We start from the raw sequence: 27,490 nt of genomic DNA, 5'->3' as shown, positions 1-27,490 counted from the left end.
AAAAAAACACCCATATAGATGAACTTAAACAGCAATCTTCATGCAAAATATTGAGATTACTTCTCCTCATATAAAATAAAATATAAACATATAAAATTGATCAGAAACATAAATACATGACAGTATACACTGTAAATAATCTTTATGATAAGTGTATACTGGTGGATATCAGCCATAAGATCTTTATTACTGCATCCTAATCACCACTTCTTGTTTACGGATGTACATCGTATTACCTATTCTAGAAAATTGAGTCATAATATTATGACAAGTGCAAATTTCTTAGTTATTTCTATTCCATTCCATTTGTTGAAAAACGAATAGGCTTTCGTGATTGTGAAAAACATAATTTAAATTCAAGATAATTTAAATTCTATTTTTTTAACATCTTCAATTCAAATTATCTTCCTCGCAACCACGAATTGTGATAGGACCCTACTCGTTGACTTTCTTGTTTCTATGAATGGAATGTAAATGAGAAAAAAATTTGCACCTGTCAATTAATTTATGAACCACGGCAAGCAACCAAATCAGTTTTTCTAAAAGAACAATGAAAAAAGGACTAACGAGAATATTTAGGTTTAAGAGCACCTAAGTCTAGCATTGTTTCAGAAAAACAGTTTAAGTTGTAACGAAACATTCAAACCACTGCTTAAATCGTCTGCGCAATGTTTTTTTTCTTTCTTGGCCGTAAACTTTTGTTACAACCATTAAATGAAATGCGTAAAAAGAAAAAAACTTTTTTTAGCATTACAAAACTTAGTCTGCCCCATAAAATACCATTACAGAAGTAACATAATTCAAACTTTTACGGTTTTCCTTTTGTTTTAAATGTACTTTTTTTTTCCTTTTTCAGTACTCTGTAAATTTAAATACAGTGATAACCTTTTACATAAATTGAGATATAAAATATGTTTTCCAATCGAATTCACTTATGGAATGGTTTGAATTATAAATAGACCTTTGAGCTTTTTAATAGTACTTGCAGTCTTTTCAACCATTAATATTGCCTCCTGTCCTCCTGATGAAAGGAACCCAAAATAAATTTTAACCTATTAACACACTTTGTCAATCTGCATACATCCCCTAAAGAACTCTCGCTGACGTCATAAAATCTTCAAAAACCGTGATATTTTAAAACTTAATAACTCAGTCAGTTTTGGTCGTAGAGGAGTGATTGTTTTTAATGTGTTTCTGTGTCAAGAATATATTACTAAACATAATTGCTAGGACTGGGAAACTGTTTCCATCCAAGTTAGATCTTGTGATTTTTTTCAAAATTTGATTTTTTGACAAAAATGTCAAATTAATATATATATATATATATATATATATATATATATATATATATATATATATATATTCGCGCAATGTATGAGCGGAGGAGGGGACCAAAGCCCTAAATGTACTATTTGGGCTAAAATATTGTTGGACCAGCCCGCATTGTCTCAAAAAATTTACAATGTGGACCGCGAGTGAAAAAGGTTGGAGACCCCTGCTTCAGAGAATCATTAAGTCAAGTTCATCAATTTTTCACAAAGATGAAAAATTGATTACTGTGAAATCTATCACAACATTGTGAATATGTGTGTACCAAAAGGAAAAAGGAAATAATTTTCATGATTTATTGTGTTTTGTTATAGAACGAAACTGCTGAAGCAACAGTAAACATTCTTGCTCTAAGCAAACTTCTTGAAGCTTGTGCCTCTTTTCCTCAATATTTCAGTTCAACATTTACTTGCATGGATGATTATATCAAGCCTTTGGATTGGTTGAAAGGCGTTGAAGCTGCTCTATTAGATACTAATAGTTCTCGGTGTCAATCAGAGTGGTTTAAGTGCTTTCAACATCTTTTGAAAATATCACCCTCAATTGTTGAAGGAAATATTGTGTCTGTTATAAAAGGCACACTTTTAGATATTCGTGTGGTAAGTTCCACTTTTTGAATCTTTTAAACAAATAGTCAAAATAATTAAAACTGTTTATATAATTTCAAACTAGTATTTATTTATTTTTAAATTTCTATCAATTGTATTGCAAAGATAGCAGGGCATAAAACGGGTCAGTAAAATCCAGTATTTTGAAAATTGGTCAGTATTTACAGAATTTAGTCAGTAAAGTTAGTTTTTCACCTCAAATTTACCAAATAATTAATTTTAAGAAGAAAATTCACTGTAATTTGTTTTAAAAAATTCTTTTAAATTTTTAAAAATGCCAAAGAAAAGCTATAAATTGCCAATAAGCAACCAAATTTTGCCAACCTGATAGTCTACTTTACTTGATAAAAATTCTTTTTTTATTCTTTGGGGAGATCTAGTTTTTTGGCAAACATAGCTCTTTGAAAGTTTGAGGTTATATTCTTTGAGACATTTTTCTTTTTTTGTCCAAAGTATATTAGGTAAGACGAAGATAATATAAGAGCAATAAAGTATATATGACAGCTACATTTGTATACAATTTCGAGATTGGTAAAAATTTGTTATGTTTAAATTGTCATCTTTGTTACTTGCCTTTAACATCATAAATTCTATCAGTATAATTGAACTTAACACCATGTTCCAAAAAGATAGATAAAAGCCTAAAATACAATTCACAGTAAAAATATGAATGGACGTATTTTTATTTTGTAAGGGTATAATAATAAACAGTACATGAAGCACAAGTTAGTGTTAATTTATTAGAAAAAGCATCATGTGTTGAATTGGTTTGGAAAAACAGAAAATAGAGTGTCCCGTAAATTATTGGCACTTTTTAATTTATAATTTACATTTAAGGTTAAGAAACACAGTTACCAATCTTTATATAAAATAGTGATTATCTTACCCCTAATTAGATCAAATATGTAGTTTTACATTGAAGAATCAAGTTTAGCATTATCTATGGCGTTAACTCATAATGGTTTTTACCATGCTTGCTTCTATCGCTCATTTTAGATCCTTGATCAAAAAATTTTGGCTCCCATTGTTATATAATTTTTTGCTAGATGTTTCCATTAGATTTAAGTATGGACTAAGCGATAGCCAGTTCATGACGTAGATATTTTTCATGTTGAATTGGATATTTGTTGCATTATGAACAAGAATATGCACTTTGTCTTGCTCAAATACAATGAGTGGTCCTCCCAGCAAATCCTGCATTAGAATAAATGGCCCTCTAATATTTACTGGTAGTCGTGAGAGTTATTTTATTTATTTTTTTTCTTCTAGAAATTGTCAAAGATGCTTGTCCGTTGAATCTAAAAGCGTCCAAAGATATTACTGATCCTCCATCCCTTGCTGTCCACTAGAAAAACTTTCTTTGCTTCGTAGTAAAATTTATACTTATTGCTTCCATCTAAGTTCCCCTTTTTTTTTCGTGCTAAATATTGTTGAGAGCCATTTGTTACCATAAGACATCATTTTTTTAAACCCAATTTAAATTTAGAGTTTTGTGGTGGTTTTAGATGTAATCTACAAACATTTTTGGTTATTTGTAGCAAAAAAAAAGAGCTTTCTTGACAAATACTTTATCCTAGTACAGGATTCGTTGAAAGGACCAAACTGTATTTCAACAAGATAAAGTGCCTACTCATGTATCTAACTGAACAAATATGTAATTTAACATGAAGCCAACGCCAAATTATATAAAACTGGAATCAAATATTTTTCGAAACAGGACCTTGAATAAGCGATAGAGCAAGTATGGTATGAACTGTTGTAAACTCTCCCCATAGGTAATGCAAAACTTGATACTTACGATGGAATATCACATGTTTGAAGTAACTGGAGGTAATGGAAACACCATTTAATATTAAGATTTGTTACTGTGTTTCTTAACCTTAAATATAATTTATAAATTAAAAAGTGTCTATAATAATTATGGGACATCCTATTTTCTAGTTTTCCCAATACGTCATACTTGCCAACTCTACTGTTTTTAACGGGAGACTCCCGTTTTTTGCTTCCATCTCCCAATTTCCCGTTTTTTATGATTTTCTCCCGTTTTTGCAGTTTTTTCAATCAATCATCAGAAAGTTTCACTTTCTTCTCAATAGATAGCGCCCTTTTCTAGTCTACCAATGTCAGGGAATGAGAAATTTTCCAATTAATAACTCATTTAGTAAAAATTAATTTTTTTTAGAAGCTTTTCGCATTGCATGTTCAACGAAGCACGTGCTTTGCCGAAAATTGCAGCAGATTTCAATCCTTTTGCATCTTGAAATTATTTTAATGTTTGAAGTTATTTCAACATGTGTGTGTGCGCTACCCTATACCTACTTATTTTATATTGTATTTTCATTATATATTGATTTCCATTTTTTTTCCGGATTTTAGTAATTATATTTTTGTAGCTACTTTTCTGGTAGAGACTGGAGAATGTACGAAACTTTAAGCAAATTCACTCCTTATTATTTAGTTTTTCCTTTGCAGTATATTTTTCTTGCTACTACCAATTTGCTTATATCTGCAAAAAATCCCCATTTCACTTTAAATTTAGTGTTTGTTATTTAAAAGCATGATTTAATAATTCTGTAGCGAGAATATGTCGATGGTGAATCACCTATATACCTCTAGTCAAATCTCCCGTTTTTTTTCCTTCGAAGGTTGGCAAGTATGCAATACGTTCAAATGAAGTAACCCAATACAACACCCTAAATGAAGTACACCCAATACATTCAAATTTGAAGTAACTAGAGATAATGGAAACACCATTTAATATTAAGATTTGTTACTGTGTTTCTCAACCTTAAATATAATTTATAAATTAAAAAGTGTATAATAATTACGAGAGATCTTATTTTTAAGTTTTCCCAATACATTCGACACATGATGTTTTTTAAAAATAAATTACCCTAGTTTGTGTTTCACGTACTGTTTATTATGTAAAAATTCCTCCGCTTGTATTTTTACTGTGAATTGTATTTTATGCTTTTGTCTATGTTTTTGGTACAAGTAAGTAGCTTCTGCACATGCAAAAATATTTGTTTATTGAAAATTAAAACAATCTTCTAAATGTGTTCTGTGTTAAACTGTAAGATTTTTTAAACTAAAAATTAACTGGGTCAAGTGTGCAATTTAGATATATTTTGCAATTTATTTTCAGGCTTTAGAATTTTTCTTGAAGTTGTTTTCCAGTGACTTTTCAGAGAAAAAATGGGAATGTGTAAAATGTTAATATTTTGAAAGTTGCAAATCATTTAATTTATTTTCCTCGTTTCAGAAAAGTTTTATTCATTACACAGTAAATATATGAATTAAACTCATAACTTTCAGTCAAAAAATGTACCAAATTAACTTTGCATTATGCTGCTGCAAATTACAAATAAAGTTAGCCATCTGTTTCACTAAGTATGATACTCTTTTTGTTAGACCAAAGTTTGTAAATGTTTTGAATTTTAGTCAGTATTTGGTCAGTATTTTATAAATTTGGTCAGTAAAGTCAATATTTTTAGCCCTCGGAACAGTCTTACCCTCTGAGATAGAGAAAGGCTAAATTTATGCAATCAGTAATTGCCTTCCAATTTGTAGCCCATTTTGATTTTGTTCCCCCCCCCCTTTTTTTGAACCTCTTTTGATGATTCAGAATAAGAGCAGATGCTTAAGCCATGATAAAAGCGGACCAGTCATCTGGGGGAGTCAAAAGTGGGCAATTGACATTTTCTTTGGATCTCCGACAATTGAGAAGGCTGTGGGAACTTCTCATAACTCGAAGGTTTGAACCAATCTCTTGGGACTCAGAGTTATTGAGAGTTGACTGTAATTTACATCGTTACCAAATTTACTTTGTAGACTCAATTGATGAAATGCTGATTGTCTCATTCACAGACTTGTAACAATGCTTTTAATGCCTTGGAAATACGAAAGAGATTTTAAAAGGCTGAAGAGAAAGAATGTAAATATTATAATTTATGGAGAGGCTCTGTTCGTTCATTAATCTTTTAGCAAAAGACATTAAAATCGCTAATTTAAAATTTCAAGTTAGTAAACTCAAATGATAATTTTGCTTGAACAAAACTTCTTTCAGATCTATTTAAAAGACTGAAAAAAATATGTATTTAAAAAAAAGGAGCCCTAGTGCTTGAGAAAATATAGAGCTTAGCTCCAGCTTCAGAGTGCTCTGACTTCCTGTTCAAACATGCTATTCTCAGTAAATTTATTAATATCATTCTGATAGTTTGAAAATGTTATTGTACCATAAATTAAGTTTACTACTGGCTGGGCTGTTGTGTGCAAAAAGTAAAAATAAAAAAGCTTTTTAATTTTTATTAGTCTTTTGTTAGAAAAATTCATTATTATAAAAACATTATAAATATCATTAATCATCAATCAAAATCATTTTTTATTTCAAACGGATAATTATTATTTGTAAACGTAAACAGAATGACAATCTATTGTCTTTCAATTATACAGTAAAACCTCTCTATTACGGATAACTATGGGGACAAGTTTTTAAGTAATCTACTTATTACAGAATAATTAATGACGCTTCGTAAAAGAAAACTTATTCTGAGATAAAGTTATATGCTTGCAATTAAAGAAAAATAACGAAATTTAATAAGTGTTACATATGCTTTAATTCAATGTTTTCAAGAAATAAAATACTTCAAAATATGCAGAAACAGTACAAAAACAAACCTATGTCATTTTCGTAGAAAAAAGATATAATATAATTGAAGTCTGTTTCAAGTAGTTTTTGCTCATATCTTCACGATAAATTTGAAGTTCTTATGTTACTTTTAATTCTATTTTATTATTTCTTTCAGTGTAAAAAAATAATTAGTTCATCAATGTATATTTGAGCATCACATAAGCTTCTAATTTTTGTTTCTTCAGAAGATACGTCGACAGGGTTCGTACGGGTCATGGTAATCCTGGAAAGTCGTGGAAAAAAATACACAAATTTCAGACATGGAAAAGTCATGGAAAATTAATATTTTCATTAAAAGTCATAGATTTTTGTTTTAAGTTATGGAAAAATGTCTTGGGCAGTAAAAAAGTAACAATGGCTAAAAGAGCGCTAGAAATATTGAGTGATTTAGTAATATTGCATATAAATTGAACAATCAAAAACAAATCCGAGTTTTAGAATCCAATTTCATCTGCTTCTATGACTAAATGGTGTAAATAAATTTTATGGTTTGTTGTGGATGGAGCAAAGGTGTTCCTAATTCTGGTTCTCTTTGTGTCGATTATTGAACAAATCCTGTGTTGGAAGTGAATCCTAATCTAGGATTTTTCTATAAATCTCTCTTTTTTTTCAACTGAAAAATAGAAAGATTTGCTGAAATTGTCTGTTGGTGTCCGTTTTAACGAGAGAAGAAAGAGCTTTTTTACAAGAAAAGTTGTGTCCGTGTCCAGTTAAGTGAGTGTCCGCTTTAATGAGGGGACTTTTAATGGTTTTATCCTAGAAATGGGACGGGAATAAAAGAATCTCCATAATGAGAGGTGTCCACTTTAAAGGGGTGTCCGTTAAGCGAGGTTTCACTGTATATAGTTGGGAATTGTTCTTTTGTTGAGAATTTGTACTTTTAATGTGTCATATATGCATTATTTCTGTTTTCTTCATTTCCTTGTGACTGTTTTCAACTCTTTTAGCAAAATGGAAAGGCAAAGAAAGAATATTGCAATTTTTTCATCTTACTACTGCACGTTCATTCTCAGTTGCGTCAACTTCCAAAACTGTTTGTCAAGATTCTACTGGCTTTGACTGAATGTGTTCAGGAAAATTGTGCTGAAGTTTACTTATCTGAGGGACTAATATATCCTTCTATTTTGAAATCAGTTGCAAAATTTGTCCAGGAAATGCCCTTTGGCCAGTCTGCTGAACTATGGAAAATCTTTATTGAAACTTACACGACATTTGGAGATATGAGTCAAATGTTTAAGCAGAGTAAAGGTATTTGACAAAAAATTTATGCTCATTTCAATTTGTTTGTTAAAATATATTTACTAGCCGCCTGGGACGACCAGCTGGTTTGCCTTTTTACCCTATTCACCTTTCTATGCAAGCAGCTGCCTATGGCGGCTGTTTGGCTTATTTGTCATACACCATTTTAGGCCAAGATTGCTGCCTTCAACAACTGTTTAAAAAATTTGCTGCTGGTTTTTATCAATCTGTATCTATTTCCAGTACCATTGTTTGGCATTTTCCCAAAGGAGGGGGAAAGGGTGGTGTACTGCAATGCAAATTTTGTCGGAAAATAACAAAAAGCATTTCTATTTTCATGTGAAAGCATCACTTTTTCAAAATGGGGGGGGGGGACTATTAACCCCTGTTGAAGTTCCTTAAATGACGGTCCTGTCTGTCTTTTGCTGTCCATCGACCTATACCACCTCTATATTTATCTATCTGTAGATCTATGCATATCTACCTCTGATGGTAATTAACAATTTTTTTCAATGAAAACAGCATTAATTCGAAAAAAACATTTTTTGTACGCTCAATATCTATCTACCTATTGGATCCAACTCTAAATTTTCTGTTTAGCAAAATGTCCGGGGTGGAGGGGGGAGAAACAAATGAAAACCCTGAAAGAAAACAAAAACGAATGAATCCTTTGAAAAAAGAAAAAAAAGCTAGTTGCTTCAGTAAGATCACGTGGACATGTTACATCATATTCGGAGCGATCACAAGAAGACAGCGGATTTTCGGTGAAGGGAGAGCTCATATCTTCGTTCTGTATTTAAAAAATTGTAAAAAAAAAAATATTGCATCTTTTTTAAAAAAAATTTTCTCTGAAGAGGGTGAAATGTTTTCACTACTACATACTTAATTTTTAGAAAGGAATCTTTTATACTTTTTGAAGGATGAGTTCAGAAAAAAATGCAAAAGTAAAGGAGTTTTTTTTTTTTTTTTTTTTCAAAAATTCATAAAAAATTCAAAAATCTTCAAAATGTTCTCGGTTGCCAAATTCAAAATTAAATTTCCTACACTTGAGTATGAAAAATAAATGTCTAGCGCAATTGGTTCAGGGTCTGTGAGGTAAAAAGTGCTAAAAATAGCATAAAACATTAAATAACTTTTTTTTAATTAAAATATCAAAAATCGAAGCCAGAGGTACACACCGTCAGTAAAAACTACACCTGTGTAACAAATTTTATCTTTCTAGGCCTTAACGTTTTCCCGGATGCACGCCACACACAAACATTTTATTTTATATGTATAGATTGCTTTATTTTCTCCTAAAATGCATACATATTTATAGACTATCTGCTAGTTTAAGCAAAGTTCGCAAGTAAAATTAATTTTGTGTTTCTTTGAAATTTAATATTGGTAACAAACAAAAATAAAAACCATAATCAAATTGCAGGCTTAGACTCTCTCTCTCTTTGATGGAATAAAAAGAATGTAAGAGACTTTCTCATTTAAAATTGTCATTATCTATATAGGGTTATTATTAATATTGATATTGTTGAGTTAGTTGTTAATAGTCTGCCTATCTGACCTGGATTAGAATTTATTGGGTTAAATTGCAATCTCCATTTAAATTACAATTATGACACAGTCTGTTAACTTAAATTACAAATAAATGATAAATGAACTGGGTTGTACTTGCTTGTAGATCTTTGTTGTAATAAATAAGTTTTTCAATTTCTTCATTATGTTATGCAAGTGAATGAAGATGTATGCTTAAATCATGTCACATGTTTTATGTTTAAAACATTTTTTGAAATAGTAGTAATTATTACAATATAAAATGCATGCACTCAATATTTTATCATAAGCAAGGATTTGTTTTGCTTATTTTTGCCCACCATCTTACCTTGTAAAGCAAAATAAATTCACTAACATAAGGAGGATTAGTACAATAGACCTCTGGCCAGGATTGGTTTTGATAAGTGCTCATCTCCTCCCATCATTCTCTCATTTCATTTCACAATTTACTTTTGCATGTTTTCAGTTATCACTCATACTTTTTTTTACTATGTTTGCTTCATGTTATTTCTATTCATAATGCTTACTGCATCAAATAGAAATAACAGAGATATGCACATATTTACATGTAAAATTTTGTTTCAAAGACATAAGCTAAACGATGGAGTGAATTTGATCATGAGAGAAAATGAAATATAGTTTGGACAAAATTTCAAATGCTTGTTAAATTTTTATTGCATCATTTTTATTTCTTTAAATATACTTTAGAAATTTAAAATTCCAAAAAGTTATTTTATTTATATTATCATACAACTATTGACAAATTTTATTATGTTCTTTACTTTCTATTTTCAGGTGCCTTGTTTTTTACGGTCCAGTTGTTTTCTACCTTTTTAATGCATTCTAAATTTTTTGATGATAGTGTACCAGCAAATATTTATAATAGATTTGGTCAACTAATTGACCTTACCTATCTTGAGTTGCAGAAAAACATTGCTATCCTGCTGGAAACAAAAAAAGAGGTAATAGAAGAAATTGGTAAATACTTGTTTTTCGAGATTTTGTTTTTAAATGTAACATAACAATACAGAATGAACAATGCATTGCACATTTTTAGCAACATGTTATATGCTTTAAATAATTGAGATAAATGTTAGATGAAAACACACACACACATACACAAGAAAAGTTTTTGCCAATTCTACCAAGAACGGGAAATCAAATTCCTAATTCGCAGGCCTGTATTTGCTACATATAAAAAAGGCATTATTGATACCTCTAATAATATGTGATGCACTATGTATCGCAATGCTTGTCTCCCAAAATCTAGTGTGGGGGGGGGGGGGAGAAACCTTAAAGTAGCACAAGAGTTTTTTTTTTTTTGAATGAATTCCTCTCCCATGCAAACTGATAAAGCAAAGTACTGTGTAAAATGAGAAAGATTTTTTTTCTGGAATTTCGTGCATGAAATGAAATAAGCTTTGATTTAAAAGTTTGTTTGACTTGAATGGCTCTTGTTTTCGAAGCAAAAGGAGTGTTAATCCTCTTATTGATACTGGTTATCCCCAGAACATCCTAAAGGAGCAGAAAAAATGCTTGCTCCGAAAGCAGTGCTTCGAAAAATTTTACCAGACACAGAAAAATAAAACGAAACTCGACTGATTTACTGTCCGCTAACAGAAGTGTCGGCTAACGAAGAGTGAAATACATTATATGCCTATCTCGACGGTCTGGGGATTCAAGAAACTGTCCGCTAACGGAGAGTGTCCGTTAAGGGAGGTTTGACTGTATATTTATTGATTTGTTTTTACTTTTATATTTATGTAGGTTCAACCAATTCAGAATTCTTTTCTTGCCCTGACTTATGCTATTGGAGAAGTCAAGATTGCTTATGAAGCTTATGAAGAAAAGCTACAGGATTCTTCTACACTAAAATTTCCTGATCATGCTCTGGATTTATCAGTATCACTTCCCTTTTTTGAAAGAAAGCATTCTGTCATATTGTTATTACTGCTTGAGGGAGGAAACAAACTTCAAAGTTTTCTTGTTGTAGGCTCTAATTTCTAATTCTTTGACCTTTGCTCCCAGCCATTTATAATTATATATTTACTATATTTTTTTCTATATATTATTTTATAATATATTTTTTCTTTTTTTTTTCATCTAATTTTACTTTTCAAAATCATGCAGTTTTGAAAATCCAATTACTGAATTGTTTAAATACCAAAACCTCATATAAATGCATAAAACTATACATAGACTTATAGCTAGTAATTTGAAAATATCCTTGTTTTTAGAGGAGTGAAATTCTTTTGGGAGGTGTGTGATACACCAAGACAGCAAAAGCTAAAATCAAATCACTTTCTGAGGAACAAATGCATACTATGAGGAATTTATGCATTTGTTCAGGTTGTAATATCCGAGGAATGAATAATTCCTCGGGGCTCAAAGAAAACAATGAGCATCTTTTTGATGTGGGAGGCTTGCTCATTCACACTTTTTTGAGGCAGGGAGATAATTTGTATGTACCACTCGCTGCTCTGCTTTTTTCGATTCCGTATCGTATTTGAACACTCAGGATTCATCTTCAGTTACAACAGAGTTAAGAAACTCTTGTTCATCTTGAGTCGACTCTAACAGTTCTTAAGAGCAAAAAACTCTCATTTCTTTCTGATCTTCTGTTAGCACTTTGGGCTCAAGATTTGCTCAGACATTTCGCATTTCCATATCCTAGGTCACTATCCCATGTACCATAGCCATGCATATGTTTAGGGTGTCAGCAATTTGCCGAATGCTCAATCAACAGTTGGGAAGCAAATGTATGTGCACACAATCCACCTATTCATTGGTTCTAGACATTGTTGGGCACATACAGCCATGTTCTTTGGCCTCCTCCCGCTCCTCTATGAACCCCTTGTGCCACCTTCCTGCCTGTGACCTCAAAATGCATGATGCGTTTCGGATGTTTTGGTTGCATTGTATTACTTTTGGTTAGCTTTTCACAAAATTTAATGGCGTATCTCTTAAAGAGCGATTGGTTCACAGCGCCTTGTTACAAACTACAAAAACAGAATTTACGCAAAAGCAAGCCTTTACGCTCAAACTGCTCAGAGTAAACTGGCAACCTGCTATGTTGAAAGGGTAGACCCCCATCACATTACCCCACCGGTTTCATCGTGTTGCCAAGGGTAGTTGCATCACAATAAAGTCTGGGTCATTACTTTTTGAACAGACCCTGTAAATACATTTTCTTACGTACTTTTATTATTTTTCAAAAAAATTTCAAAGCAAAATTTAAGTTCATTTTTAAAAGAGAACATTTTTTTTTTCTTTTTTTTCAATTTCGTTCTTAGTTCCAACTAAACATTTTATTTTCATATTTTTTTTTCCTAACATCTTATTAGTTTACAATAAAAAATGTATATTTATCTTGAAAGAACAATTGAGCTATCACTTCTAGACTTATTTGAGATTTAAAATATGTATTTATTTTGTTAATTTGTTACCATTTACTCATTACCCTTCCCCCCCCCCCAAAAAAAAGTATATATATATATACTTCATTACTTCTTGATATGTCTATCTATTGAACAAAAGTTATACATGTCTAAAACTGTATCAATTTTTATGTATGGCACATCCAAAACTGTTTTCTTTTTTAATGATGTAATAGTAATATTCTGCTTTAGATACAAGTCGTTGGTCATGCTAAGATTTTACTAATGGCGTGCCAAGATCTCATTTTGTACGGGGCCCATCAATATACGCACAATGTCATTTGCTCAAATTCAAGTTTTCTTTTATTAAACAAACAGAAAAATTATGTGTGAAAAAGTTAAATTTTCATATTTGAATCTGATTGCTTATTTGGGGGGAAGGTCTAGACCCCATGAATCCTCCTTTTAGCAATCCCCCCCTATTCAATGTCAACTATGGACTGAATATTTTTTGTTAGAAATGTTAAATTCATTGTTATTTTGTAGTTGTAGCTCAATGATTTTTCCTAGTTATAAAATTAATGGAATTTTAAATTACTTTGTCAAAAAGATGTAGTTATTTATGTTATGCCATGTATTTTCATGAAAGTTGCTCTTTAGTAAAAAGTTTTGTGTCCTCTTATGTTATAGTTTCGCCTGTTGCTACAAAAAATCAAGATACTTGTTTACAAAAATTCTTTGTTTCAAAATGAAAGCAGTCACTTGCAGTTGACAATATCAGTTATTTTGAAACATCTTGAAGAAAATAATAGTTCTGTTCTTTCTTGGGATTTGGATGTAAGTTATATAATTCAGACAAAATATTTCTTCTTTCAAATTTTTGCTTCATGAATAAATTTCCCCTTGTGGTCTGAAAATTTTACAAAATATGCATGTCTTTTTTTTAAGTATGGATAAAAAATAAAAGTAAAATTTTGGAAAGTAGCTTTTAGTGAGCTTAAATTCTGCTCTAATTGCAGCAACGTGTGCTACCAATGTGTGCTGTGCGGTCCGTCAGCGCCATATGCACCAGGTGTCTGTCATCGCGAGCTGACGTCACATTTCGGGATCTACTCCCGGATTTCCTAGCTGTCCAAACCTCATTCATCCACTGCTTCCAAACACGCATGATTGTGCTGCTGTTACGCTGCACACGAGCGGCTACTGCACGATAAGACAATCCAGTTTCACGAAGGCCAAAGATTCTGCCCCTTCAAACTCCCAAATTTGCTCAAATTTCGCTTTCTTTCGTCGAAGAGGCATAGTAAAGATTCAATTAATGTTTACTCTAGCATACAACCACCGATAATCATACACGCCTCGCTACAGCCGTCTATTTATATTCGGTTTGATTCTCCGTTCAGAGGGCGCTGCTCAGCATACACATGCACTAGCGATCTGCAATTCCAATCATTTGCATATCATGCCTTACTTTATGTGTCCTGCAATTTTCAGCTCCCTCACGTAAGTCCTTCGTGGTGTTGCAATTTTCACAAACAGGAGTGTATGTTTTTCGCAATCACGAATTGCGAAAGCCTATTCGTTTTTGTTTCTTGTTTCCACAAATGGAATGGAATAGAAATGACTAAGAAATTTGCACCCGTTATAATGTTCTGACTTAGGTTTCTAGAATAGGTAATACAACATATATCCGTAAAAAAGAAGTGGTTTTTAGGATGCGGTAATAAAGATAAAGATTTTATGGCCGATATCCTCGAGTACACTTATCATCAAGATTATTTACAGTGTATACCGCCATGTATTTTTATTTCTGATCTATCTTATATGATGGGAATTAGTAATCTTGAAATTTTGTATGAAGATGAAGTTTTGCTGTTTAAGTTCATCTATATAGGTGGTTTTTTTTTTTGAAAAAAAAGGAATTTTCACAAAGAAACCTTTTTTTTTTATGTATGTCTTGAGTTAAGCCCTGAAAAAAATATGAATAAAATCAAACCACAGGTGATTTGTAACTATGATGACGAAAATTTTACTCCCTAAATAAATAATAAAACAATTGTCATCATAGCAATCGGAAAAATCAGAGCAACATCAATTTTGGTAAAGTGAGGACAATAAGCAACTCGTGATTGATCAAAAAATTCCCCTGACATTAAACAAAAATCAAAAAAAAAAAAAAAAAAAAAAATCAACAAAAAAAAAAAAAAAGAATATAATTGTTTAAACAATAGTATTTGATTTTAATTTTTTTTTTTCTTTTTTTTTTGATGTCCATTTACTTAATGATATTCGGGGAATGGAAATTAGAGGTTCTTAAAACAAAACAACAAACCACTTTGATACCCCCCCCCTCCCGCCTTTTAACCAAAAAAAAAGACTTTGAGCTTAAAATTGCACTTGCTAAGTCTTTTCAACCATTAATATTGCCCCTGATGACAAGAACCCAAAATAAATTAAAACCTATTAACACATTTTATCAATTTAGCATACATCCCCTTATGAGCTATCTGGTGGACGTCATAAAATCAAATCTCAAATCTTGGAAAATCATAATCTTTCAAAACTTCATAACTCGGTCAATTTTGGTCCTAGAAGAGTGATTCTTTTTAGTTCATAATGCTAGTGCGTCAAGAATATTTTACTAAATATAACTGTTAGGACTGGGGGACTGTATAAAAAGTTAAATTTTGTAATTTTTTCAAAATTTGATTTTTTGACAAAACGTTCTTAAATTTTGATTCTTTGCGGAATTTAAAGACTTTTTCCAATTGGAACTATACGCTTATCTCTAACGGTTTAGAAGTTAGCTGTTAGTCCACCAATAGGGTGGACACTCTATATATTTGTATAAACATTGTATGCAGTTAAAATAATAATAACATAGAGAAATTTCCATCAGCCTTGGTAAGAATTTTTTCTTTATAAATATTTATGCTACTTCATCTTTTTTTTTTTTTTTTTTTTGACTCAATGATATTACACGGTTTTAAAACCCATAAAGCTTAGGTTATTTCTATTTCAAAATGATTTTTTTCCATTTGTAGTGAAATTTGAAACATAGCTATAAGTTGTTCTTAAACATTTGACTTAAGTATGAATAAACTTTCTCAAAAAAAAAAAAAATCATGTAAACTTCTTACTGGGAATTTTAATTATCCTAATATGCACATTTCAAACTAGTTTGTATTATTAGAAATAAATTAACACCCTGTCATATGTGTCTTTAAAGAAAAAATGACTTGATTCTTGCTTCAGAATTAGAAAAAATGGTTTGTTGGATAATTTCTTACTGCAATTGGCTAGTTTAAGTGAAGTATTCTAGTATCTTAGTTTAATCGTCAAAAAATCGTTTCTGTATCTTTCTGTGCAATCAAATACTTAAAAATAACTATGAGCTTTTAAGAAAAAAAAAGAAATAGTTTATACATTTTTAATATTACTTACTCTTTTTATAATACTAATTACAAAGTGTTGAAATTTATCCAGGTGTGGATTTTTATTAAATAATGATGTTTACAAAAGTGCTCCAAAACACTCAAAAGGTTATTATGAACACAGAACTTTGTATAACAGCAGCAATCTCTTTCAAGAAAGCATATACTCTCTCATCCCAAATTAGTTGCTGCATTTAAATACTCGTATGCTAAATATTAAAACTGATAATTTTATGATTTTATTTAATATATTTTCAGCCATTTCAGAGTTCTATGTTATCAAAAGTTGTTTAAGAAAACTTATGTTAACACTTCTTTGAGCCACAGCCTCTCATCAACAACCAATTTTTCTCAGAACAGTAGTTGGTTACCCCAGACAAGTTTCACTGTATATTTTTAGAGAAATAACTTATAGGAAAGAAAATGTCTAAAAGTTTGTTTTCTTAAGCTTTGAGAAGTATAGTTAAACCTCCACATTTCAAAGTTTTTGTGATCGGGAAAAACTTTTAAGTTTACCAATATCAGAGGTACTTAATAACAATTATTTCCTTTTTTAAATTAATCTAAACTATTATTTTTTAAAAAACACCATGATGTAAAATCAAAGCTGAAAACTTTTATTCATCCCTGAGAAATGTTGAATGTAATCCCAGCTGTTTAACATAAATAATAAATAACACAATTGCTTTCTTAGGTAGTTCTTAATGTCTTGTCTTCTTAGATTATAGGTAATGTAGCATGCTTGTTTGCTTTATAAGTTTGTTAATCGTGTTATCTAAATTTTATTATTTTATAAATTAATCTTATTTTCTTTAATTTAGATGTGTTCTTTAAACGAACAAAATTACACAACTTGTTTATGGAGAGAACTGATGAAAACGCTTCCTGTTTTCTTAGAGTTTTTGAGCTTTAAAGACCTTTTCTTGCTTTGTGGCTTAATGCAAGATGTTTTACATGCATCTTCCGATAGGTATTATTACATTATTATGAAACTAGATTTCATATATACTACATATTTGTTAATGGTGACAACCTTAAGTTTCTGTTGTTTTTGATTTATCATGTAGTGTAAAAGGATTCTGAAGTAACAACTTGTTTCCTGAGATAACAGCAGTTAAGAAGTTTAATCTCATGATAAATTATCTTTGAGATGAGTATTATAATTAACATTGAGAAGAAATATTAATAAACCCCAAAAAAATTTTACTTCATATTAAGGTTTTAATATGATATTTCATGAAGAATAATTATTATATCATGGCCAAAAATTTGTAGCAGTGAGCTACTTGGAACAGTGGCTATGAGCTAAGTTTTAGAAGTGGTAAATTTGACTGTAAGGTTTTTTAAGATACCAATAAGAGATAGTCTCAGCCTTTATGATTGCATCAATAGAATTGAGGAACAAGATCCAAGCTAAGAATGACTTTTTTGTCATAACAACCTGGTAGAGGAAATTTTTCACTTGAGAGTTTTAAGTGTATATTATATTCTCAAAAACAGCAAAGAACATACCCACATATATGTAAATTAATTAATTTCTCAAAGCCAAAAGAACCAATTGCCCCCCCCCCCCCTCCCCTTCCATAAATGAATCATTATTACATTGCATTGAGTTTCTTAGAATGTTTCAGCTAAATATTTGCTTTTTTACAAGATAAAGATTAAAGTTCTGTTATTATTGAATCGAGGATTTTTTAAAGTAAGTTAGTTGATTGCACTATTTTTTTTTTTTTCCTTTGCAAAAATGTTTTTTAACACTGATGGAGAACAAGTGGAGAAAAAGGGGAGTACATTCAGAAGCAGATTTATTCATAGGCAATGTAGACTCTTGCTTGGAGCCATGGGCAATATCCAGAGGGGCAAGGGAGGGCAGCTAACTCCCCCCCCCCCTCCAAAATGGAAAATATTTCAAATAAAACCAAAAAAAAAAAAAAAGAAAACAGATTTTTAAAATATGGTTTAAAGAAAATTATTTCAATTAATTTATCAACAAGTTCGACTCTAGTAACTTGGCTACTAATTTTAAAAGTGTATATTCTTTGCTATCTCCTTGAAAAGGAACATAATCAGTGCACAGTTACCGGCTGAATATGGCTACGCAGGTGACGTAACGCATGGTCAAATAGCACGAAAAACACTTTACTTCTTCTCCACAAGCTCTTCATACAAGAAAGTCTTCTTCGATTTCAATAGAATTATTGCAAATTAGCCCCCCCCCCCCCCTCTCCCACATATGCAATGTGGAAAAGTTCAAATTCAGGAAAGTGCATCTCTCCCCAAAAATCAATTGGAGGTTCAAAGAGAATGAAATTGAAAGAATTATGGAAAGAGATGGCATTGCCTGGAGGGAGAAGAGTTAATGGAGTATTTAGACATATAGTGTGTACCCTCAAGTTTCAAAATTTTTCATATTATGACACACTATGTATTATGATCACACATCAAATGCACAAATTGTGCGTAATGGATTACTGGCAGTGGCAGCTCCTGCCTTGAAAAAGTGAGGGGGCCAGATCGTGGGTACATACGTGTAAAAATTATTTTCTCAAAAAAGTGAGGAGGCCCCTCCTATAAGCCACCACTGATTACTGGGAGTATACCCCCAGAAAAATTGATGGAAACATCACTGCCTGGGGGTTTCGCGGAACACAATTTAAGAAACACTGATCTAGTGGAAGAAAGAGTGATGAAAGATTATCAAATTAAGGCCTCCATAAAAAAAAAAAGCCCATGACTCAGGCACGACAGTTCATTCTAAAAATTTCAATGCTGCTGTCTTTGCCTCCCCTTCCCTTTGAGCACTTCTAAATAATGAAATTGACTGACCTTCTTGCATGTAAACTTGCTTTTGTTGAAATCATTTAGACCTTAAATAATGTTTTTTTGTACATGTGGTGTTTTTTTAGGTGTAAATTATTTCAAGATTTGTTTTTAATTTCAGTATTTTATATTCGCTACCGATTTTGCATCCAAAAGAAGACTGTTAACATTGCTGATTTCTTTTCATGTACTTTTAGTAATAGTTTTGCCCTTTTTTTTTCTTTCTAGTTTGCATAATGAAATAGATGCAAGATGTGTAATACTTTCCCTGCTGAAAAATGAATTTATACATGAATCTAAACAGTTTCAAACTGTTTTTATCGCATCTTTGTGGAAGCCCGAATATATACTTAGTAAAAAAAGGTGCTGTATGTTTTAATTACCCAAGATTTCACTTGGCCTGTATTAGATAGTTTATGAATTATTTTTTCTGTTTTATAGGACACTTGAAACTGAGAATGAATGTCAACGTGTGCCTCAAGAATTGTTTAGTAAACTATATACTATGCGAAAAAAATGGACGAAGTTTTCTGATAGTACTCCTAAGGACCATGAAGATATGAATGATTTGTGGCTAAATCTTAAGGAAATTTCTGTTGTCTTAAATGAAATATTGGTTTCAAATATTATTATGGAACAGAAGCTTCAAATTAGTAAAATACAAAACGTACTGGAGGTAATTTGTTATTCACTTTTTGTGTTTAGAAATTAGAGTTTTCTTTTTAATGCGTGCCATACTTTTTATTAGATTTGTACCTTTTTTTTAACATGACCTCTATGATTGTGTCTATGCTGGGGCGGTAAATAGGGGGTCAAGAGGAGGCGATCGCACCCCCAAATCTTTTTAATAGAATGATAGAAAATGGGTGAATTCAACTTATGTAAGTTGGAAATCTGTTCATTAAAAAAATCTCGCTGGTTCTCAGAAACTATTTGATGAAACTCAACACATTCCCAGACTAGAAAAAGTGTTTTTCATTGTTTGGATGACGACTTAGAAATTCATGAAGTATTTTCCGGCCTTGAAGTATTTTTCAAAACATAGAAAGCTGATAGAGAACCATGGTTAATTTTAACTAAAAAAGACATATCCTCATATAGGCTAAATATTTCATACTTGTGTGCCCGGTGTAATGATGGTCTGTCCAATATGAGAGGCTCGTGCAAAGTGGTGTGGCTGCAAGGTTTTCACGAGAAAATTCCTTAATATTTTACATTCACTTTTACGCTCATTTTTTAAGTGTATACTTATTTAATGAGTGTTCATCGCTTTCTTCTGCTAGAAACACGTTCAGCTGCTCAATGCATTAAATGCTTTCATCAGGGCCGATCCTAGCAGGTGTGCAGAGTGTGCGCCGCAGAAGGGCGGCCAAAGCGAGGGGCGGCCGCAGGTCGCATCATATAGTTCTTATAATCAAGCAAAATTCCTCAAGAAATTCTCACAAGATAACTTATAATAAGTAGAATAAATATGCTGATTTTTAAATATTCAATTGTCAAAATATATGTCGATTTCTCGACAGCATAGCATAGTTTAAGAAAAATAGAATGTTAGGGAACATTGTGTTAGTTCATTGTCCATTAATATCTACTCTTAACACATGCTTCATTTGGTTGCAAAGTTTGTGACAGAACGGGTAATCAGGCACGGATACAGGGGAGGGGAAAGGCCCCCTTCTGAAGCATGAAATGGTGCCGTCTAAAAGGAGCACTGAGGGCGGCCACTAATGTTTACCCCCCCCCCCCCAAGCTTTTATAGACCTAAACAATGAAGACATATTTTATTTATTTAAAAAAAAGCTATACTGATTAGATACTCTCGCAAGCATTTCAAACAACAAACTATGTAATAAACTCTGTTTAACAATCATGGATGCGTGGAGAGAAAGTAGAAAATTGCAACTCCCTTGAGAGTAACATATATGAATGACAAACTAAAATGTTGTACTTTTCCCCCTTTAGGACAGTTTTTCTGATTAAAATCTTGAATAAACTGCTTGGTTTCAGATCAGGTAGAAGGACAGGACCCTTGCCCCGGGAAGCAAATTTAAATGTAGCTCCAAAACGAAGATCCAAAAGGATGCCATGACCTCCTTGATGAAACTAAACAAGGCTTAAAATTGCGTTTCTAGGACTTTACTTTCGGAAAACTTCGCTGGTTGAACCATCGATCTTAAGAACCCAATTAAGTCTCTGATTCACCTCTTCAACAATAACTTAATCAAACTTAGCCTAAAAAGATTGGCTCCAAAATCTAAAACGTGTTTCCAGACGACAGCCCTTCCTATCATCTAACGTCATATAAAATTGCTTTGGCATTTTTCGAAATCTTTGTAGTGGAGGACCCCGAAATCCATTCGCAAACATTACTACCTAAGACAGTCTCAATTAGCGTCTTTAGAGAAGCCCTTAATTCCACCCCCTCTCACTTAACGTATTGAAAAACAAACTAAAATTGCGTTTTTCAAACATCAGTTTCAAGAACTTTTGGGGAAAGACCCCAAATCCCCCTTTTCTCTAACGCAATCACTATACTAGAAAATTTTGTTTTTAGACGGTTCCGTGGAGTCACAGCTTCCTGCCAAAACTAGCCTGAAATTGACTTCAGTTTCAAAAACACAGTTCGTGAGGGCACACTGAACCCCCGCCCGCTCTTAGTCCCATCGTTATCAAACAATGCTTAAAATACGATTTTGGGACTTATATTTCTAAAGAATTCCGGAGGAGAACTGCCAGGCTTAAGTAACTTTTTACGGCGCTAGGGCATATCCATCAATCGTCAAGGTGAGGTGGACAAAAGTCTATAGTTATATTTTTCAGATATTAATGTTGAAAAACATCCGAAAGATCCGTAGAAGCTTCCCAATTTTGTTAACGTCACCAAAGATAATATAAAATTGTGATTTTAGAAATATCCGCTTAAGAGCTCCGAAATCCTTTCTTCCCAAAAATAGCCTATAATGGATTTCAGTTTCGAAAAATATTTTCGTTCAGAATATTTTTACGTTTCCCCTATTGTTTTCAAATCTAGCCAAAAACGGGTTTTTGAAAAAATAGTGCTGAGAAATTACTGGAGGATAGCCGCCAGATCCCCTACCGTCATCAAAGACGCTTAAATTTGCGTTTCAAACTTATATTTCGGAATCTTTCGATGGGAGACGATTGAATCTCCCTCCCTCTTGCAACGTCAACAAAGGTAACCCAAAATTGCGGGTTTGAAAATTTAAGTTGCGGAGATTTTTCGGGAAGAACGCCGATCCTTCCTAAGCTACAGTTTTTAAAAAATCGCTTCAAATTGATTTCAATTTTGAAAGAATTTTAGGAAAGAACTGCAACATTACTTTCACCTAAAGTCTCGAAAAAGTTCCTAAAATTGCTATATTTGACGTCAATTTCGAAAATTTCTCCACGCACCTTGAATATACTTGACTCTTTTGTCCTTGCAACCAAACACAACTAAAGATTAACTAAAAATATTTTTCATACGCCGATTTCGATAATTTTCTTGGAGCAATCCTCCTCCCCTGAACGTGTGACACCTCCCCCCATGCTTCCCCTTCCTCCGTCCCTTTTCTGATGTCACTGAAGAAAGACTATAAAATGCAAAAAGTAACAAAGTATAAAAAGCACAAATTCGCAGATGGTAATCTGCCGAATTTGTGCTTTTATACGTTGTTACTTTTGTTTCTTTACAACAGCACAAAGGTATTTATCTTACTATAAAATGCGTTTTTACGACTAGTAAATTTTAGTATCTATTACTTTCTTCAAAGATATAAATTGTACCTAAGGAGTTTCTTACTATAAAAATTTCTTCCTTTTTATAAGATCATTCTTCTGTCCTCCCCCCTCCCCTTTTTTTTAAATTCGAACTTGGCATAGAAATTTAAAGAAAGATTTATATAGACGTTAAAGATTAGTCAAAATATGCGAATTGCTCTTGAGGGGCGGTACATTAGGTCTTTGCACACGGGCGGCCGACACCCTAGGATCAGCCCTGGCTTTCATGGGAACTTCTTAAAAATGCATATGATTACTGAATGAAAAAAACATATCAACAAATACTTTTTATTAGGCTCAATAATTATGCAATCTCGGAGTGACACAAGGTGGGCATCAAGAGCTAAAGCCATAAAAACATTTCTGGATAACTTCAAAGCAATGATTTGACGACTGGAAGAATTATTGCAAAATGATTCTTTCAATGGTGAAAAAGCTCATTCCCTTTTAGCATGTATGACTTCGTTTGATTGAATTTTTTTTCAATTTGTATTGAGGAAAGTTTTTGAAAAATGCTTTACTCTATCAAAACATCTTCAACCCACTGCCCTTACTTTTCGGACTATCCAAGCCACAGTTCAATCTACAATTGATCTGCGCACCATACTACAATAGTTCAATCTACAATTGAAACTGAAAATATATTTTACATAGATGTATATTTCAATCAAGCTTGAAACTTTTCAAAAAAATTCTTCTTCTGAGCCAATTCTAAAAAAGCGCAAAAAAAAAAAAAAAAAAAAAGTGACATAAACCCACATGATGATGTGAAGCCAGACATTGATTTTTCAATATTTTGTATGAAATAATAGATTCAGTTTTGAGTGAAATTAAAACAGGATTTGATGATAAATATTTTTCTGTATGAATTCCTGTATGGATCCATACAGAATCCAGATTTTCCTTTATGGATAAATATTCTCTTTATCTGAATTGGATTTTGAAAACAAAAATAAAATGTTTCAATTATGAGTAAAATTTTTAGCATGAGGCAAGAAAAATTACAAGCAATGTACCGACAAGACCGGTTATCACATCCAGAGACTGCAGTTTCGTCCATGTTATTGACTCATCATTCTGGAATAGTGAATAACAGAGCTGGAGGCAGATGACATCTCATTGAAGCTGAGAGTGCCAACAAGACTAGATTATTCAATGATGAAAAATTAAGCCCCTCATAATTTTTGAAGTTGCCTGGATGGTTTTGAAGAGAAAGTTATAGAAAGTTTTTTCATACATTACTTTGTTACTTCAATTATTTTTTAATTATGTCAATCAGCTCAGCTAGTAGAGAAAGATTTTTTTATGTTTCAGGAGGTTAGAGAATTTTTTTTTGAAGCACAATGGGCAAAAAATTCCAGCAAGGTCATACATGCTAAAGGGCGTGAGCTTTTTCACCATCTTTTCTATTTAGCTGTACTGGCAAAACAGCACGACACTGGGCACTGATAAATTAGTAACACGATTCCCTGCTCTTCCAAATTCCAAAAATCATGCATTAAAACTTTTCGAAAAGGTATTACAACTTTAGTATGTTTTGTATGATAACTTATTAGAAAGTGAATCAAAATTTTAATTGTTTCTAAACACTAATTTTTATTCATATTAAACCGATTTTACGACCACTTCCTGTTAGTTAATGTGTATTTGACACCGCACTGTGGTAATACATATCTGAGAAACTCGACCCACCAAATGAAATGCTGAAATGCCTCCTCTGTGTCAATGGTTGCTTCTTGTTACAATTGCTTTCAGCAGCTCCAACTACAATTGAATTAATGCAAATTGATGTGAAAAAAATGCACAAATAATTTCATAAAGTCTAATTTTAAATCACGGTAAACAATTTTTTCCTTTGTTTTATTGTGTTTAAATAGGCTTTAAAACATATCTTTATGTAAATGTCTCATAATTTATAGCTATCTAGAATCACAAAAATTGCCACCTGTAAGATTATCTGATGAAAAAGCTCATTTTTGCCTTCAGCATAAAGTATGTTCATAATGAAATGTATGTCTTCAAAAATGTTAGAATATCATGTGTCTTAAAAAATCTTGTATTCTAGTTTACACTTTGACTTGTAGTTTCTTGTGCTCTTAAAATGATATTTGAGTTTCCCTGTGAATGGTTTCCAAATTTTACATTAATATTGTATATGTCTCTCTGATCTTAATACAATGTTGACTTGTGAAACAATCAAATGTTAAGTTTTTATTCTATTCTGGAACTGCAACAAAACATCAGCAGTATTGCTTCAGCATGGGAAAGTTGTATCCTCACAAAAAGTACTGAGCTTTTTTGGACACACCAGTATGTACTGACGCACATGCAGCCGAACCCTGTTATCACGTCACCTTTGGGACTGTCAACTAAGTGTCCCTATAGCAGGAGCGGAATCTTTCCAAGGATAATTTAAAAATTCATTACTAAACATCAGTTTATTCTGAAATTACGGATTTAGTAAATTATTTAGTAATTTAATGATTTTAATTAGTTTTAACTAACCTAGTTTTGAATTATTAGGGTGTTGTTTATTGTTTTTAGTTGAATATACAGGGTTCGTACAGGTCATGGAAATCCTGGAAAGTCATGGGAAAAATTTAAGCCAATTTCAGACCTGAAAAAGTCATAGAAAATTGAAATTTTCAATCAAAATCATGAAAATTTATTTAAAGTCATGGAAAATGTCCTGGGCAAAGAGAAAAAAAAGTAGCTCAAAGAGCATTAGAAATTTTGAGTGATTTAATGCACATAAATCTATTAAAACTGGAAAATTGGAAAAACTGAATTTTAAAATCTCATTGCATCCACTTCTGTAGCAGCCGCTCGTCTTTTTTTGCAATATGTTTTTATTGCTTAGATATCACTCATTTTGAATTTACCATTATTTTCAATACTTTTTATATTTTATATTCTGTAGTAGCGAACTTGCACGTTCTTGATTTTGCCACGCCCAGTCAAAATAACGCAATTCAATTGCATCGTAGTTTATTTCCATCACTCGTAAAAACTTCATTATTAAACTTATAAGAGTTAATCTTAATTTGTTGAAGGTTTTGGAAAATAAAGATCTGTAGTCAGTCAGATAGAATACAACAGAAATGGGGAATTCTAATACCTACTCTAGAACAGTAGTGCCCAACATACAACTAGAAAAACAAATCCATGCGACCCTCTCTGCTACGTTCAATGTCAGGAATCAAACACTAGTTCTGGAATTTCTAATTCTATTAATTTATATGTGTTTGAAAAGTTGGATTTGAATCAAAAGATTTATTCACTGCGGATTGTTTTTTTTTTAAATAAATACATGGTGTAGAAACATGAATTTACTAAAGAGTGGCTTTACTTTAAGGAACCAGAATACTGTCAAGTTATGTGGATGATTAAATGTACAGTTGGTACTGAAAGGCAACTTTTGAAGCAAATATGATAGAAACTTAGTAATGCCTCATTCAAACTTTGTCTCATTCATTATCATTCTGCCTGTTTAATGAATCAAGCGCATGAGACTGACACCATTTCTCTCTCTCTCTCTCTCTCCAAAATACATGTTGCATTCTTTTTTTTTTCTTTGCCTCCGATTAGTAAAATTAGTTTTTTCCCCCCTGTAAATAGTGAAACGAAGGGGAGGCAAAGTGTTGCACACTTTTTGTAACAATTTTCTTATGATATGTCCAACAGAACCAGTGAGACGAGAGAGACATGGAGTTGACTTTTATTTGGTAATGTTAGCATTGAAGCAATGAGGTACCAATACCGAGGACTATGGGTAGATTTATGACATTGAAAAAAGAATGTCCAAATTAATTATTATCTAGTTTCAGCAATCAATGAGAGATGCATTTTTCGAAGCACTTTAAGTTAAAATCTGAATTTTGTAATTGCTTTTTCGTACTGTTGTGTGATAATATTTTTTTAAATAATCAAAGAATGGATATTTTGAGTGTGTGGTATACTTCTAATAATATATCGTTTGACCAGAATTTAATAAAATTCTCTGAAATTGTATGTGGATTCCTCGTTAAAAAAAAGAAAAGCATGCACACGTAATTTTGCTTAATTGAATCAAAATTGTCTCAAACATGATTCACATAAGCAACTGCGAGTACAAAAATTCATTTGCTCACGCATCTGTGACTCTTCACATTGCTATGACTTCATGCACTATAGAATTGTATTGATACTGGCGCTCTTTTTTTTTTCTTTTTTTTTTCCTTTTTGTATGGTGCTCCAAACATATTAGATGCTATACTTTTTGAAATTCCTATATGTTTTTATACCAAACTCCTTTATTTTCCCTTTAAAACTCCTATAGCTTTTGCTATCAAACTCCTATATATTTTGCTATCAACCTCCTATATTTTTCCTTTTAAACTCCTATATATTTTTTTCCACCCACTATGAGCCCTGCATCTTTGACCCTAAACTTGAATGAAATTCAACAATAACATTTTTCAAAAAGTTGAAGCATACCTAGAATTGCCTACAGGGTTTCTCATTTTTCTTGTACATTTATATTTATTGAAAAAATAAAATATTTGGAATGACGCCTGCCATTGTCTTGGATATTTCGGAAATGATTTGGAACTAGGAAGAAAGAATTATTGAATTTTTTAATTTGTGTGTATTGTTGCAGTAGTGTATATTTTGGACAAGTAGGCG

At 31.9% G+C, this 27,490-nt stretch overlaps 1 protein-coding gene across 1 annotated transcript in view; it reads left to right on the top strand.

Moving 5' to 3' along the window:
• Positions 1-27,490, top strand: part of LOC129229798 (uncharacterized) — a 124,386-nt gene that overhangs the window by 65,033 nt on the left and 31,863 nt on the right. Inside the window, exons 9-16 of the mRNA XM_054864178.1 lie at positions 1,644-1,928; positions 7,575-7,875; positions 10,210-10,376; positions 11,182-11,403; positions 13,482-13,628; positions 17,047-17,195; positions 19,274-19,408; positions 19,487-19,721. Coding sequence (XP_054720153.1) covers positions 1,644-1,928; positions 7,575-7,875; positions 10,210-10,376; positions 11,182-11,403; positions 13,482-13,628; positions 17,047-17,195; positions 19,274-19,408; positions 19,487-19,721 — 1,641 coding nt within the window. The remainder of the gene's footprint in view (positions 1-1,643; positions 1,929-7,574; positions 7,876-10,209; positions 10,377-11,181; positions 11,404-13,481; positions 13,629-17,046; positions 17,196-19,273; positions 19,409-19,486; positions 19,722-27,490) is intronic.

The sequence above is a fragment of the Uloborus diversus genome, chromosome 1 (genome assembly GCF_026930045.1).
Source record: "Uloborus diversus isolate 005 chromosome 1, Udiv.v.3.1, whole genome shotgun sequence".
In the NCBI taxonomy this organism is placed as follows: Eukaryota; Metazoa; Arthropoda; class Arachnida; order Araneae; family Uloboridae; genus Uloborus; species Uloborus diversus.
Note: the sequence above shows the minus strand (reverse complement) of the source record. Positions and strands in the feature narration are given on the sequence as shown.